Source organism: Mercenaria mercenaria, chromosome 15 (genome assembly GCF_021730395.1).
Source record: "Mercenaria mercenaria strain notata chromosome 15, MADL_Memer_1, whole genome shotgun sequence".
Lineage (NCBI taxonomy): Eukaryota > Metazoa > Mollusca > Bivalvia > Venerida > Veneridae > Mercenaria > Mercenaria mercenaria.
Genome location: NC_069375.1, coordinates 14,173,644 through 14,192,089, shown reverse-complemented (window position 1 = coordinate 14,192,089; position 18,446 = coordinate 14,173,644). Strand labels below are relative to the sequence as shown.

The window sequence follows — 18,446 nt, the reverse complement described above, 5'->3', positions numbered from 1 at the left end:
GATTTGGATAGTCTAGAGCATAGAAGAGAGATCTCAAGTTTAACCTTTTTCTACAAATTTCATAACAATCTAGTCTGTATCGATAAGGATCGGTATTTGACCCCTATTACAAATAGGTCACTTAGAACCAGACACAGTCATCTCTTCCAGTACTATAGACTTTCCCCACATACAGATTGTTTTAAGTACTCCTTCTTTCCTAGGTTAATACCAGTCTGGAATGGCCTGTCTGAGTCAACTGTCTCCAGTAGTACAGTGGACTCCTTTAAGAAGGCCATTATGACAATGTAAGGTAATATAGCCTTGTACATAGTTTTAACAGGTTTTGTCGGCTACCCTTTTTAAAACATATACTTTAAATTGGCTGTCAGAGCGATTTTGGCATCAAAATTACTTATTTTTTATTAACTGTACTGTATTATATATGGGTAGTTGTTTGTTTTGATCAACTCTTCTGACTGTACAAATTGCCACCCGCATGACGTTATGATCAATAATGATCGAAGTCATTAAAGGAAGAAAGAACGAAAGATATACAGTCAACTCGCCAATAGAGAATCACTGCCAATAGCGGGTCACTTGAAAATAAAATGTGAATCTCTCTTATACATATCAGAGTACACAATGTTTAAGTATCCAGTAATATAAACTTATCACTTAGCAATTATTGCACAAAAGAAGATGGATCTAATCTAATGAGTTTGAGTTCCATGAGTAAATAACTCTTGCAACCATGTTTCCTGACTTGGATTTTAGCAGTCTTGAATTCTTGAAGTAGAATATTTTTGAGCATACCTCACAGTTTCTTAGATAAAACCACACAAATTTGGTACCATTTTGAAGAGTGAAACACACACATTCATAGGAATAATATGATTATGAATTTTAGACTGACTTTGACGAAAAAAAGTGCCATCAAGCAGAGGCAGCCATTTAGCCAATAAAGGGTCACCCATATCAGGGATAATCAAAAGATTGTTTATTCTGCTTAAAAATACAAATCAATGGTTGATTTGATGTAATAATGGTTTGAACTGGCACATTTAGATAAATGAATAAGGTTCTGTGCATCAATATTTTTATTTTAGTTTTAGATATAGCTGGTGCTAATTATGCTTAGAAATACAACTGTGAAAACTAGGGCTATATTCCTTTTACCTAGTATCACCCTTTTGAAATGTAAACATACTGATTCCCATTATATTCTGCCTTGAAATGTTTATTTCCAATACCACAGTCATATTTTGTCAGAAAAAAGACTATTTTAATGGATAGAAAATATGATAAACTAGGTGACCCCCTATTGGCAAAAGTGACCCCCTATTGGTGAATCGGACAGGTTTAAATATTTCATCATAACTTCAGACATAAAAGATAGATTCAAATAAATCAAACATTTAAATCAATGTGAGTAACAGTTTTAAGTGTTAGTAAGTTTAGATATCATGAAAGTCTAAAAATTCTTCACCACATGCTAAAAGTGTTGATAGTGACCCGCTATTGGCGAGTTATCTGTACTGTAGAGCTAATTCCTTTTTTTTTTTTTTCTTTTCTTTTTTTCATTTTTGGTAAGGAGACATGATAGATCTATATTAAATGACCATAAAATCTATTCAGTGTAGAGCTAGTTTTCATATCATTGAAATGTTCTAAAGTAGGCGTCTCAAGATCTCATTATCTATATATAGAAATGAACAAAAAAAGGAATTGAATTGGTAGAGTATAACCTAGAGGGTTTTTTCCTGCGTTAACTATGACGTCATTAGTTCGTCATTGGTTGGATCAGTTATCAGTTTGACAGGTTAGGATTTCCGTCAGTGTCGTGAAAATATAGAACGTGTGATAACCATATTTTCAAGATGTGTGACCATATTTTACTTCACAGTGGATACCATCATCCAGTTTTAAGATCATGGCAGGCTACCAATACGTCTGTTACGGCAGAAAATCTTATATATCCTATCTTCGTCACGTAAGTGTATCGCTTCATTTTATTTTTAGTGGGTGGGGTACAGCTTATGCAAAGGTGAGCAACTGAGCATGCCTACAATACATATATATTTAGACTTCATAGTTGTCAATACATAGACTTCATAGTTGTCGGTTAGTGTTTGGTGATGAGGGACACTTCCAGTTTAGCGGTCCCTGGTCGGAAATACGTCGTGACGTCACGTTATTTTGGGGGCTGCTGCCCCCACACCCCTGCTTTTTCCATTAGTGCTACTGGCCCCATACCAACGCTATGTTACTTTAACAAGAATTTAAACATAACCCTCCTAAAATAAATAGTCAAAGTCAGAGGGGACCGCTAAAATTTAAACAACCCGGTGATGAAGTATAGCTGCTCATTGTAGACCAATCAGAATTAACTTTAGATTTGAAAATAAACTTTCATAATCCTTATGAACTAATGTATACTGGTACTACTGATGATTTAGACAAGCTTACTGTCGCCGAGTGGCTGCTTTTTTAATTTTTGACTTTTACAGTTTGACCGTCACAATATAAAACAAACTGTACTGGTCCAGTGCCTAAATCCCGACACTTTTGGTGGGTTTTTGACAGTAAATTGCATTATGAAACCACACGTGCATAAAATTTTAACTGTATAATTTTAGGTTCTTTATAAATCTCTTTGCAAAAGAACAAAATCGTATATTGCTGATTTCATCATAAAAATGTCGTCCGAATTGGGCCAGTAAAAGCTGTCAAAATTGACCTTCAGAGTGCTTAAATATTCGGACACTATTTGGGTATAAAATGCAATGAATATGTGCACCCAAAAATAATAATAAACATGACTTTGTTTAAAATGAAGCAGTCAAATACAGTCCTGTAAATATATGCAAAAATCTCCGTGCGAATAAAATTTTATTACCTGTTCATCATTTGATCATATGGACTTATTTTTTTTAATAAGTTTCTAACTTACAATAATATGATAAAATTTATCTGAGCAAAAATTAATGTTTAAAATTATTCTTTCTTACAAGTCAAGTCAAGTCAAAAGTTTATTAAATGTAACAAAGGCCTCCGGCCCAAAATACACTACATAATATATAGTAAGTGGTTCAGTCAGATAGTTGTGATCCCACAAAATGTATACATATATACACTGATTAAGTTGAGACACATATTCATAAATTCAGCACACAGTCGACTAGCAAACATATCTTAACATAATAGTTCTCTAGGCTGCTGAATATCATAATTAACTGATCAAACATTATTTAAAAGCTTCTCAAGATACAGTGCTGTTTGATATAACACCTTTTCATTATCAGAGCTAAGTATGTTATAAAAACTTTGTATACTTCTGTCAGATGAATACCAATTAAGAAGATACTGATTACGGATCTCACTAAATTTCTCACATTGAAAAAAAGCATGATATTCACATTCAACAATACTAGTGTTACTTCTGTTATAACAAAATTGGCAGATACGAGATTCAAAAGGGGTATTGTTGTGCCTACCAGTTTCAACATGCAGCTTATGGCTTGAACAACGAAATTTTGACATTGCTAGCCTGTATTTAAATGGCAAATTTATTGTAAGGTAACGTTCTGTATTTAATAAAGTTTTAAAATGTTTATAATGGTGACATCTACTTGATTCATCGATAGACTCTTTCCAGTTTTGTGTATGACAATCTATGAGTCTTTGACGAAAAATACTAACGAAGTAGTCAATATCTCCAACATCATGTGAAACCCAAACATAACCAAAACCATACAAAAATAGTAAGTGTTTGACCTGAGTAGCCCAGGTGATTCTGCCTACGTTATCTAAAGATTTTAGCATATAATAACACCGTTTAGGGTATCTAGAGTTATCCATCTGTATTAGTTTACACCAATACTTAACACAGTTTGAATAATAGGTTATACACATTGGTAGTCTGCCACATTCTCCCAAAACAATTATATTATTCGTTGAGTTTTTTACTCCAAGAAATTTTTTACAAAACTTAGTATGTATGGTTTCTATTTCTGGCGAATATTTATATCCCCAAATCTGAGATCCATAGCAGAGTACTGGTTTTACCATAGCATCAAATAACTGAAACAACTGTTTAATGTTAAAATATCAGAATGGCCTTTGATAGTTATACATAGCATATATCGACTTCTGTGCCTGTGACGCTAACTTTTCTTTAGCTGCTGTCCAAGATAAGGTCGGCGTAAATAAGATGCCCATATACTTATAAACAGTCGTAACGCTAACTAATTGGCCACGGAAAAACCATCTTTCATTAATTCTTAAGGGTCCACCATTTCGAAATACAATTATTTCAGTTTTACTGAGGTTAACTTCCATCCCTGTTGAATTACAAAATTGTTCTATTACGTTGAGTTGTTGTTGTAACTTAAATACAGTTTCTGCACAATTTGCAATGTCATCTGCAAACATCAGACATAATATATCAGGTATTGAATTGTCGATAAAAATACCTGAATTACATTTTTCACGCAGTAAGGAGGATAATTGATCAATAAATAAGGAAAAAATCACAGGACTACTTATGTCCCCTTGTCTTGTACCAAAGTTACATGTAGATTCTGTCGCTGTCGTCATACATTTTGACACAACTACAGGGATCATTATAATGACACTGCGCCGATTTTATCTAATGAATTGCTTCCCTTGTCTGCAAAATGCTGGCATTTTTTCTCTATTGTATTAATTGATATATAACAGAAATTGGTTAAATCTTTTAAATAAATTTATACTGAGGGTAGAACAGAATTCTAAAACATGTTTTTACATCAGTTTCGATCAGCAAACAAAAAGAGTCGTCTGCAATAGGCAGAATATTTTTCTTATTTAATCAGTACCTCGTCGCACCTCAAATGACTGGCGCGCGCTGTATGACGTCATCCCCCAACACACACAATGTTAACTTTATGCGGTGCGGATATTTGAAGGTAGTTTTCTCTGGAAAAGCTTACATTCGTACACTGTTGTTGACAGCTGGTCATCAAAGTTTTCGTTTGCGTCGATCCTGCTCATTTCAGTAAAAAATCATGATCGTAAAGCATTTTTAAACGGTGTCCGAATAATTAAGCACTGTCCGGATTTAGGCACTGAACCAGTACTGGCTAGCGACCACCAAACCGGACAGTCCCGTAAACGCTTTATCTTTACCTTGATAATCTGATTACGATGAAATGAACGCTTGATTTTCAACAACATACCAAAGTAACAACAGTTAAATTTAAGTATTTTACAAGAAATGCTACATTTCATTTCATCTGCACTCACGAACCATGTTAACATGTCGGGGGAAGTCAGAAGTGGCGCGATGTACATGCGCAGTATTTCTGTGAGGCCCCTAAAGGCCCCATGCAAATCTGAGGTAAGCAGACGAGACGTTTTGTAAACACTTAAATCAGGGAAATGCAGCATTTATAATTTAGTGCATCATTTTAATACACCCTAAAACACATTTTCATATCAAAATATCTACCTTGAAAAGTGAAATTTTAACAGATTTGGTCGGGAGAGATACGATCAAATTTATAGATTCAAGAGAGGTAATTCATACAATTCTAGGACATTGTACGACTACCTTCCCTTGGTTGAAATAAAGATTAATTCAGTGTTGAACGTATAAACACAAACTGTAAATTTAAAATCAATCAAGTGACAACTCGCTGTCCAGAAACATGGTACTGTTAGACCTTAAAACAACATGATTCGGCAGCCATTTGTTTGGGCCCAGAAAAAGTACTTGACCTAATTTTAGCAGTAAACGAATTAGCTCTTTAGTTGGGAGGAGAACCTAGTTTTGTTTACGTGAAATTTCAACCATTAGATATATCTATTTCCGGAGCTATTGTGAAAAATATTCCAAAAGTGTCCGGTTGTAGGACGCTAGCCAGTATACTGTACGTCGGATTAGTTCGACTATTGATGATTATGATCATAAACTCAGACAGAAAATCAGGTTTTTTACCTGTAACTTGTTATTTCTGCAAATTGTTGTCAATGGTCAAGGTATCAAATTAAAGTTTAACATTTGCTGAAAAATTGGCATAATTTAAATTTATATTTAGTAAGCAAACTTACATGAAGTGAGGCACTGAAAATGGTATGTAAAATGGGGACAGTACAGACGTAAACTGATAATATAAATTCGACCACTTTGTCATTTACAAAATTTTCTCCATAGTATTATATTTAGACTAGCTCCTAGACTATGATATATCTTTTTTACATTTTTATGACTGAATATAGTGAACTGAGCCAGTCTATATCCTATGTCCAATATCATAATTTCAACATCATTCCTCTGTGAAAATCTCTAAAATAGACTGGCTTTTGTCTCTATGAAATTGAATTTGACAAAAAAGGGGAATAATATAGAAATATATTTATTATCAGTCTAGTGGCTAGTCTATATTATATTGAAACTTTCCCAAAAATGCTGCAACAGTCATTCCGGATCGAGTAATGAAAAGTGACCCAATGTCATGTATTGACAGTGAGCATGTGCAAAAAAGCATGAATTTCTCTTTCCCAGTAATTTTGGATAAATATCTTTTAAACAGACAAATGCAAGTCATTTATTTATACAGAATATTTACCAATTTTGTTTTTGTTTACACCAGTTAATGTTGTAAGCGGTTGCTAGACGGCGTGTTCAATTATATAAATAACCAATTGCAATCGAATAAATTGAAGCTGGCCGAACATTCCCAGCGTATTTACATTGGGGATTTCCAAACAGAAATATGCAGAATAAGTTTGGACGAGACGGAGACAGCGACAGTCAAAAGTTATCACGCTGTCCTGAAACGTCCTACTATTTGGATTAGAACTAATGATATATAAAACTACAAAAAATCTTGTACCATTCTAAATTATTCTTACATATCTGATTAAAACCCAAATCGGCATGATGATAGTTTCTCTGGAAATTTCCTCCACTACATGTATTTTGGTTTTTCGGATGTTTTATTTGAGTGAAGATATTGCCCACAAGAAAAATAACTCGATATATTTCTTAGGATCGCTTCAAATTAGTTGAACCAGAACAATAGGACTTTTGTGTACAGTGACCAAATAATTTCTGTTCCTTGTGCAATTACTGAATGTATCTGAATCTCTCTGTAACACTTACCCAAAAATGGCCTAATAAAACACTGCTGTATCTGAATAATACAGTTCCTGGTAAGACTAAAGCACTTCTCAGAATTAGGAAGTAGATAGCTTATTTAGTTTGTATCTGAATCATATAGCTGACCTAAGCACTTCTTGGTCATTCATTCTGAACGACTTCTCAGAATCAGCAAGAAGAGTTTATTTTAGCTAAAATGTCATTAAATTCACTCACATTCTTATACATAATTACCTCAGCCTTATGATTCATTAGAAAAAATGCAGTAGATTACCCTCTAGGCATTATTGATCTTGTTCAGAATGAAAGTTTCATAATATGTGAGTGCAGATAAATGTGAAAAAGGCAATAGGGAGAGCCTGCATTCAAGTTAGACACCAGACTATAAAAACCAAGGTTGTTGACACCCCAATTCTTCAACTGATATCAACATTTTTGAAGCCATAGAAAAACAGTGTATGATTTAAGAATTATGAACTTTGAAAAATCATTAAAATGAAATCAAAACATCATACTAATGTTTCCCACCAAGACAGAGATTTGAATAAAACTTTAACCAGCAGTAAGTTTAACAGCCAGTTAAAGTTTTGAACAACTGGCCCAGTAACATTGTATGTTTCAGGAGTTGGATCCAAATGTATTATATCACTAGATGGAATGATACAACTACACTTATACAATTGTATGTGTGACTTCACTGACTTGAAAAAAAACATAAATGTACTAGAAGAAAAGAAAAACAATCAGATTTTAACCTTTACCCTGCTAAATTTCTAAAATGGATTTAATGAAAACTGGATTAGTAAATGAAGACAAGTTATTTGTTTAAAATAAGAGAAATCTTGTGATATGTGTATATTATATACTAGAGGTGTTCAGAATCTTTGTCTTGTTTTATAATGGTTAATAATGCTATTTGAACATCTTTGTGGCTTTTTGCTTCTAAAACCAATGACAGTATATTATAAATGCATGTTGTAAAAGTTAAACTTAAAAGACAGAAAAAGTGAAGTAATGTAATTATTTATTTGTAGCCGGCTCTGTGTGATATGACAGTGTATAAAGACATTAAATGTCAGATTTTGCTTGACATTATGTCACTATGTTGTAAATGATAAATAACAATTTTAGAACCAATCAGCCATTTAAACAGTACTTGATTATATATATTTTGAAACAAAAATGAAAAAAAATGATTTTTTTTGCACTCAGTCAGAATAAAATCATATTCTAGAAATGCTGTCTTGTACTTTAGTAAGATTAGCCCAACATTTTATAGTGGTGATTGTGTGATAATTACTTTATGTCTGACAAAAACAAGTAAATGTTAGACAAAAATGCATTTGTTAAGACAAAAAAGTATGAAATGTTAACAAAGAATTTTTACTTCAGTATTCAGTTAGATATAACACCTTATAAACAGGTTCAGTGATGTGGGACATTTCCTGATATCAAAAGCCGATTACATGTTCATTGACATGATTCTCTTCTATTTATGGATGTAAACATGACTAGATTTATTTACTGAAAATCTGGTTTAACAGGTCAGACCTGATAGCTGGGCTACAGGTTTATACTAAACAAAAAAGATTTAAACATAAAGTAGAAATAACTTTTAAGCTTATTGTTTCTAAAATCAACATCTGATTGACAATTCTCTCATTTAGATCCACTTAGCTTGCACATTAGTCTGGTGGTTTTAGTTACCTCCCCTGATGCTCTGTGGAAAAGTGGTATGAAATGTTAAGTGTATATATATAAAAAAAATTATGTACTTGTGCAGAATGTATTTTGGGTTCAAAACAAGAAAAACAGCACTTTTTTAACCCTGAATTTGCACTTGACAGGTGTACTACAAAAATATGTCAAGACCATACCAAAAATAATGGTTATAAAAGAAGAAATTTTTGTAGAACTTAGCTAATATCATTTTCACCTCTAAATTTTGAACAGATCACTGTCTCACTTGCTTTAGGGTCTCACTATATATGGATCATGTTATAGTCAGTGTTGGTATTGTATTTACAGGGATGATGACGACGCTGTCCAGGAGATCACCAGCATGCCTGGGCAGGCGCGGTATGGTATCAACAAACTGAGGGATGCTATCAAACCTCTGGTTGAGAAAGGCCTAAAAACAGTCCTCATATTTGGAGTGCCAGAAAAAGTTCCAAAGGTTTACATTTACTTAACTATGTTTAATTATTTTTACAGTTTATTTCATTATTTTGTTCATAAGATGGGTAAATAATTTGGGTAATAATGCAGTGGACCGTCGTGAAACCCCACCCCATCAGGTCGATATTTCCGTTCCAGAGATGTTGTAATAAAGTATTTTTGTAGGTCCAAGCAGTGGAAATTTCTAAGATGCTGTTTAGCCTCTCCCACCTAAGAGGCCAGTACTGGTTCTTCCCAGGAAGATGGCTTTGTGTACATCAGTGCTATTACACTGGGCATGTTAACTCAATAACTGAAGAACCACTGTCTATATGCATAGAGCTAGACTAGGTTAACCAGACAGGCCTGTATCAAAGGGATTTCTCTTTCTATATTCTGTGGGCTTTTCCTCGCCTTGTCCCTCTGGTCAAATGGCTCTGTGTCTGTACTAGTAGAGGATGAATTGGAACCATTATGACTGCCTTTGCATATACCTCGACTTTGAATGTGTTTATAATGAAAAGGGGGCTGGTATAATATAAATCTAATATAAATGTAAAGTAACTTTTAATTATGTGTTTTCAGGACAACAATGGCACAGCAGCAGACTTGCCAAACACACCGACAATGATGGCGATACAGATGTTACGCCAATGGTTTCCTGACCTACTGATCGCGGCTGATGTATGTCTCTGTCCTTATACATGTCATGGACACTGTGGTTAGTGAACTATGTAGTTATGTTATATTGATTGGAGAATAATGACTTGGGTATTGCTGGGATATATTAAAGTGATTTTAGAGAACATTTCCATCTTCAGCAACAAAACTTTTGTCAGTTGAGGTACTGTTTCTTGCTTTGTTTAGTTGACTTCCAGAACATAAAACTACAAAATAAAATGTAGCAAGTTACACCTGTGAATAAGGAAAGTGTTTTACATAATGATTTGATTGAAGACTAATGAAGTCCTGTCTTCTGCATGTCTTGATCAATTTGTACTTGTGGAAGCCAGGAAATATAGGAAACTGGTTAGATATTTAGCTGCTGTTACATAAATGTGTGAGATACTCATGAAAGTTTTTGTATTTAAAAATAATTGTTTAATAGTAATGTAATTTGGTCCTAATAGAGTTTCTGTTTTGTAACTTGTAAACTACATCTGGGATCATCTGCTTTTAGTAATTGTACATTTTCTGTTTATAGGTATACTGTATGAAGATGGCAGTTTAAATAATGAAGCTAGTATAGCCAGACTTGCTGAAATCAGTGTCAACTATGCAAAAGCAGGTAAATCCACCATTTATAGTACCAAAGTAGACATGTTCATTTTAGCACTGGTGATATAGAGACATACAAATAGCAACATATTTCCAGTGTGCTTTTAATTTTGCACTTAAAAACTTATCCCAAGTTTTTTCTGAGAAAAGTTTTGCTGGCTCCATTTCTAATCTTGATGTCGAGAGTATTCACTGTTTGGCAGTTAATATTAATTATTGGGTTTGCTAGTGACCTTCCATAGAAATGTGTTTGGTAAATATATTAAACTGGGGGAGAGGCGTTAGCTTAGTCCCAATATTTATCATACTGGCCCCATGTAGGGTCACTAACAAATGCTTTAATTGATTTGTTTTTATAAACCTCTTACTTTTAACCTAGAACAACATGAAAACCGTAGAAATATAGGGGTCAGCATGTGACCACATTGATCCATTGAAAATGCTAGAATGTTGTGAGAGGTAAAACAAGGGCAATTGTTTAAAATAAGATGTGCCTTTACTGCATATGGTGACTTTCGATCTTTAATTGTGAAGAAAAGTCTCCAAATTTCTTTGAGGAAATTTACAGATATGTCCATCTGGTTATTTTTATCAGGTACTGGCAGGTATCTGAGTTGAACCAATGACTTGTTGCCTCACATACAGTCCAGCTTTTTTTGATTGGATTCGATTGCTTGAATACCCCAGTTGCTCAAACTTCGCATCCACTTGTGACAAATTCCCTATATAATAAAGATTGTAATATCTCGGACCACAGGGACAATGATGGCTCCAACCCTTGAAATTATCCCTGGAACAGCAATAGGTGCAAGTGAAATCTCAATTTTTTCAGTAGTGCAAAATTTTTACAGAATTTGAATGGGCAATTAAGATAAAAGTTTCAGTAATTAGGTTATAATCACCCACTCTGCTGCTTGATGTTTTAAAATGAAAGATGAAAGATTAAATGGTATAATATTAAAGCAATCTACAAAGGACTTATAAGATAAAATGAAATTATCTTTGGAAAATGTTTACCCCAGATTTCAGAAATGCAGACATTAAGCCAGAACAACATGCTTGACACAGTCTATTTTTAGACTGGCATGTGCTACTGTAACAAATCTTAAGAAAATATTTCTTTTAAATCCATGGTGTGTTTTCTAATTGTTTTAAATCAGCATTTTATATGTCACTAATGGAACTACCAATAGCAGGAACAAACTTCCACCCTTGAATTTGACACTTAGCATGGCTACAGTAGAGATAGGCTATTTACCAGTTAAGCTGTAGCCTGTATTCAGACCCTGTGTGTTGTTTATAGGAGATAACTCCTGAAGCTGTTCAAATTTTTTAGTAATTAACTGTGACCAGAATGAAATTTTGCTGTAAAAATGAAAATAAAGATTAAGAAAAACACTTAATTAAAAACAAAAGATTATCTACTCCAGTGTAGAAATTAAGACAAGCTTACAGGCTAAATGCTTGTGGAATTTTAGAAAAGCTAGTGGTCTCAGAATATACTAGTTTATTATAGCCAGTCAATAATACACCAATCAATTGTCTTCAGAACTAAATAAAGTTTGTTCTATTAACAAAACGCGATAACTGTGGCCTTTATTTACTAATACCGGATTAACCCATAACAATGAAATCGGGAATCAGGTAGACATATCATATGACAAATATCTTATTTCGCAAAACCAGTGTAAGAAGCGGCGTGGTCTAGTGGTTAACACGTATGATTTGTAAGCTTACGGTGCTGGTTCGAATACATGACTAGGTACATTTTTTTATCTATCATGTTTCTACCTGGAGAAGGAATACAGGTAACGTATACTGAGTACTTACTGGCATTTTGTAGAGGATCTCATATTAGAATAGACATTGAATCTATTAACATTGCAAAATAAATAAAAAAAAACCTTGCAGGGAAAATAAAACCAAAGTTGCGATCGTTAAAGACATTATGAACGTTAATAAAATGTTATGTTTAAGACATATCAGTAACATATTTATAACGACTCGTGTGAGCATTTCATTAGTGAGGTCAGTTGCTACAGACACTGCTAGCGAGCAGGATGACTACTCAGATACCGACAGTGCTTTTTAATGAACTTCTGTATACATATTTGTCATGACATGAAAAATAAACTTAAACAAATAAATAAAAAATGAAAGAAAAATAAATACAAAAGACGATATAAAAAAATACCTGCAAAAAAAGAATAAGTAAAAAATCACAAAGAAGGGCTCGAACATACACCATATAAACATAAAAAGTACAGAAGACCGACACACTATCCACTAGACTACAAATCTGTTATGATATACCACATCGTATTTAGAGTTAAGAATACTACATTATAAAAATTAACACCATTTATCGGATAATATACCTGCTTTACCTGTTTTTGGATTTTACGGAGTACCGTTAAAATGAAATTATCGCGATCCATTAATACAAGAAAATATTTTTGTCATGCATATAAATTTTGTTATTTATGTTTATAAATGATTTTTATTGTTCAACAAACTCATGCATGATGTACACATTAGACTAATAACATGATATTGTAAAATAAGAAAAGCTTGCAAAACTGCACCAATTCAAGGTATAATTGGTAGGCTTTCACTTTAGCTGGTAAGCGGATAAAAATTACATTAGCTTTTTTTTTACTGGTAGGAAATATTTTTGTTTGTGATTGGTTACTTACAGAGATTAAGGTTTGGCCAGTAAAATATTAATAGAATAATAAAGTATTATTGGTTAACTTCAGCTAGTATCTTTTCGTTCTTCCAACTTCTGGCTGCAAAAAAATATTTCTAAATTTGACCCATGTAGTTGATAGCCAGACTAGTTCAGTTACTACGGAGGGCTTCCTGTCCATTCTAACTTACCCCTTTACGTATTTTGTATTTCTATTATTCAGTTCTTGTCCATGTGACAGTTTGTATATTATTTGTGTATCTACAGGTTGTCAAATTATTGCACCATCTGACATGATGGATGGTAGAATAGGCGCTATAAAGAAAGCACTGGCTGAGAGTGGTTATGGTAGCAAGGTGTCAGTGATGAGTTACAGTGCCAAGTTTGCTTCCAGTTTTTATGGACCATTCAGGTATTTTAAAGATAAATACTTCTTTTATCAATTACTTGATTATGTTGGGAGAGTTGAATGTGTAAAGTAACAGTATAATGTTCGCATTTATCTTCTTTAGCCCAGTTAGCTCAATAGGCAGAATAATTTGATCCACCTTGTCTGTAACAAGAATTTGCCTTGATTTGTCTTGAAATATAATATTTTACCATTGATTTTTACAGGGTTCGCACAGGCTTGAAAAGTACTTGAAAATGAAGGGCAGTCTTGAAAAGTCCTTGAAAACACAATTTGTCTTGAAAAGTGCTTGAAAATTGCCCAAAGACCTTGAAAAGTACTTGAATTTCTTATTTTGTCGTATGCTAGACAATTAAAATCTCCCCAAAAACCAAAAGTAAATCTTTTAGAATAAAATGGCAAGTTTCGAACAATGGGCAGAGCTACGAAAACGCCGTAATAAAAAAAGGTCGAATGTGTTTGGGACGAAAGCAAAGTTTGGGTACGAATGTTTCGTACTTTCTGTTTAGCGTTGTCTCCCCTGACTAAAATGGCGTCAATTCGTCACGGAGCATGAATCGCAATTCTTATCGTAATGGGAAAGTGTGTGACAGTCTTACGGTACCCCCACCCCAAACAGTTACCATTCTGTTTGCATCATCGAGTGCTAGTATTTCAAACTAAGTATAAGAAAATAATGTACTTAAAGCAGAAATTATATGGACAATGCAAACCAGAAATATACCTTAAACAAGTCCAATGAAAACATTAATAAAATATTTCAAACCATGTTTCCAGACAGTAAAATAGCGAAAACGTTTGCTCTTGGTGAAAGAAAAACTGCCTATATCTGTGTATTTGGCCACTTTAAAAGCTTACTGACTGAAAAGATCAGGGGACCATTTGTCGCTCTGATTGGTGAAACTTGAAATAAAAAGATGCAAGAAAAACAGATGGATCTTCATATTAGGTTTTGGGATGCAGAATCACAGCTGGTAGTAACACGGTATTATGGTTGAATAAGTCCTTGAAAACTATAAGACTAGTGCTTGAAAAGTCCTTGAATTTGACTTGGCCTTGTCTGTATGAACCCTGTTTTAGCTCACCTGTCACATAGTGACAAGGTGAGCTTTTGTGATCACCCTTCGTCCGTCGTGCGTCAACAATTTCTTGTCTGCACGATAGTGGTTTCATTTATGATTTTATTTTAACCAAACTTGCACACAACTTGTATCACCATAAGAGCTCGGCTCCTTTCTTGAACTGGCCAGATCCCATTACAGGTTCCAGAGTTATGGCCCCTGAAAGGGCCAGAATTAGCTATTTTGACCTTGTCTGCACAATAGCAACTTCATTTATGATTTTATTTTAACCAAACTTGCACATAACTTGTATCACCATATGATCTTGGTTCCTTTCTTGAACTGGCCAGATTCCTTTATGGGATCCAGAGTGATGGCCCCCGAAAGGGCCAGAATTAGCTATTTTGAACTTGTCTGCACAATAGCAGCTTCATTTATGATTTGAATTTAATCAAACTTGCACAAAACTTGTGTCACCATAAGATCTCGGTTCCTTTCTTGAACCGGCCAGATCCCATAATGGATTCCAGAGTTATGGCCCCTGAAAGGGCCAAAATTAGCTATTTGACCTTGTCTGCACAATAGCAGCTTCATTTATGATTTGATTTTAACCAAACTTGCACAAAACTTGTATCACTACAAGATCTTGGTTCCTTTCTTGAACTGGCCAGATTCCTTTGTGGGTTCCAGAGTTATGGCCCCTTAAAGGTCCAAAATTGGCTATTTTGGCTTTTGCAGCCATATAGAGGCTTCATTTATGGTTTTATTTGATACAAACTTCCAAAATATCTTCAACAACAATAATCTTGGATTCCATGACAAATCAGATCCATTTGTAGGTTCCAGAGTTATTTTATATCTGATTACCTCCCCTGATTGTAATCAAACTGGATTTATATCAGTGAGTACTTATAGGACTTATTTGAAATTTCATTATTGTCATTAGTTGGACTGAGCCAATGAGGGCAGATAACTATGGACTGATTTTATGTCAAATTACCTCCCTTTATTTCAAATTAAAATGGGTATATCTCTGTAACTAATGAAGATATTGATCTGAAATTTCATTTATGTCAACAGATTTATTTGGCAGATCCTTCTTTTGTTAACTTACAATCATTTTTTTTAATTAATTCCCTTTTACGTTACTATAAATAGCTTGTTTTTAGTAACTTTTTTATTATTGGCCGTAGGGAAAAACCGAGACCACTTTTCTGTGATACAACATGGATGGTACCTCCAATTTTTAGATGTATTTTGACATATCTGTACCTTGTAAGAATTTTTTTTTCTTTTTGGTTTAATTTCTTCCCTTAGTTGTTCCTGTCCTCTGGACTTAGATATTTTTTCTGAGGACCTTCTTGTCCTCAAGTGCAGTGATAACAGGTGAGCGATATAGGGCCATCATGGCCCTCTTGTATATATTACTTGTTGGTGAATTTTAATACGTTTCAGGATATCTTACTTACCAATAAACCAATAAGGCAACATTTTCATGTAAAATTTCTAAAATCATTTTTGTGAAGTTGGGATTTTGTTTGATTTATACAATGGGAAAACTGTAACTTTTGAAAATTGACATTCCAGTTTCCATTTCCCTATATGTTGTGTGATGATTGGCTGAAGATAATATGTCAAAAGTCATTTGTTCGCTACCTTTGCTTCATGTTTTGAAGTTGTCATTTACTTGCAAGAAACATTTGAATGCTGATGAATGATCCTGAAATACTTCTTGCATTAACCAAGTGTCAGATAATATTCAAATACTGTTAATAATTTGATGTTTTAAAATGAAAAATAATTTGTTTATTAACCCAACAGAAAAGGAAAAAAACTCATCTACCTTCTTCTTACTTTAGTAAGGAATTTGTTTTGATTATGTTACAGAGATGCTGCAAAGTCAGCTCCAAGTTTTGGAGACAGAAGGTGCTATCAGCTTCCACCAGGAGCCAGTGGTCTTGCAGAAAGAGCTGTGGTAAGATCAAATTAATGTTGGTTTGTTCGTGGGCTGCTGTGAGTGGCTAATTGGTTAAAGTTGTAAACTGTGAATCCCTTGCTTCTGCCACTATTGGTTCAAATCTCAGCTTAACACAAGGAAGCTATCCTGTTGTCTGGTGTAAGTTTCTTCTTTGTAACAAGCCCATGCCTGAAATAAATCCAAGGGAGGCAACTGAGATCATCCTTCATGCATTTCATTTTTCTGACTACCCAGTATGTATTAACAATGCATTTAATGATTTACTGTTGTCATGTGTTTTATGACCAGCATTGATTGTCAGTTGAGAACAGAGTCTATTTATGCCCCTGAAGGGAGGCATATAGTTTTTGAACCGTCTGTCAGTCTGTCTGTCCGCAATTTTCGTGTCTGCTCCATATCTTTGTCATCGATGGATGGATTTTCAAATAACTTGGCATGAATGTGTACCACAGTAAGACGACATGTCGCGCGCAAGACCCAGGTCTGTACCTCAAAGGTCAAGGTCACACTTAGACGTTAAAGGTCATTTTTCATGATACTGCATTCATGTCCGGACCATATCTTTGTCATCGATGGATGGATTTTCAAATAACTTGGCATGAATGTGTACCACAGTAAGACGACATGTCGCACGCAAGACCCAGGTCTTTAGCTCAAAGGTCAAGGTCACACTTAGACGTCAAAGGTCATTTTTCATGATAGTGCATTCGTGTCCGGTCCATATCTTTGTCATCCATGGATGGATTTTCAAATAACTTGGCATGAATGTGTACCACAGTAAGACGACGTGTCGCGCGCAAGACCCAGGTCCGTAGCTCAAAGGTCAAGGTCACACTTAGATGTTAAAGGTCATATTTCATGATGGTGCATTGATGGGCGTGTCCAGTCCATATCTTTGTCATTCATGCATGGATTTTAAAATTATTGGGCATGAATGTGTACCACAGTAAGACGACGTGTCACCCGCAAGACCCAGGTCCGTAGGTCAAAGGTCCTAAACTCTAACATCGGCCATAACTATTCATTCAAAGTGCCATCGGGGGCATGTGTCATCCTATGGAGACAGCTCTTGTTTTTAGCTCGACTATTCGAAGAATAAGTAGAGCTATCCTACTCACCATGGCGTCGGCGTCGGCGTCACACCTTGGGTTAAGTTTTTCGTACCAGTCCACATTTTGACAAAGTCTTTTGAGATAAAGCTTTGAAACTTTCAACACTTGTTTACCATCATCATGGCCAGTTATAGGCAAGAGCACATAACTCCATCAAGGATTTTGGCTGAATTATGGCCCCTTTTGACTTAGAAATCATGGTTAAGTTTTTCGTACCAGTTCATATTTTGACAAAGTCTTTTGAGTTAAAGCTTTGAAACTTCCAACACTTGTTTACCATCACCATGTCCAGTTATAGGCAAGAGCACATAACTCCATCAAGGATTTTGGCTGAATTATGGCCCTTTTCGACTTAGAAATTTGGGTTAATATTTCGTACCAGTCTACATTTTGACAAAGTCTTTTGAGATAAAGCTTTGAAACTTTCAGCACTTGTTTACCATCACCATGTCCAGTTATAGGCAAGAGCACATAACTCCATCAAGGATTTTGGCTGAATTATGGCCCCTTTTGACTTAGAAATCATGGTTAAGTTTTTCGTACCAGTTCATATTTTGACAAAGTCTTTTGAGATAAAGCTTTGAAACTTTTAACACTTGTTTACCATCACCATGTCCAGTTATAGGCAAGAGCACATAA

At 34.5% G+C, this 18,446-nt stretch overlaps 1 protein-coding gene across 1 annotated transcript in view; it reads left to right on the top strand.

The window, feature by feature from the left end:
• Window positions 1–1,772: 1,772 nt before the first annotated feature.
• Window positions 1,773–18,446, top strand: part of LOC123547513 (delta-aminolevulinic acid dehydratase-like) — a 28,746-nt gene continuing 12,072 nt past the window's right edge. The window contains exons 1-6 of the mRNA XM_045334684.2: window positions 1,773–1,972; window positions 9,152–9,299; window positions 9,866–10,001; window positions 10,485–10,568; window positions 13,515–13,659; window positions 16,605–16,692. Coding sequence (XP_045190619.2) covers window positions 1,860–1,972; window positions 9,152–9,299; window positions 9,866–10,001; window positions 10,485–10,568; window positions 13,515–13,659; window positions 16,605–16,692 — 714 coding nt within the window. The 5' untranslated portion in view covers window positions 1,773–1,859. The remainder of the gene's footprint in view (window positions 1,973–9,151; window positions 9,300–9,865; window positions 10,002–10,484; window positions 10,569–13,514; window positions 13,660–16,604; window positions 16,693–18,446) is intronic.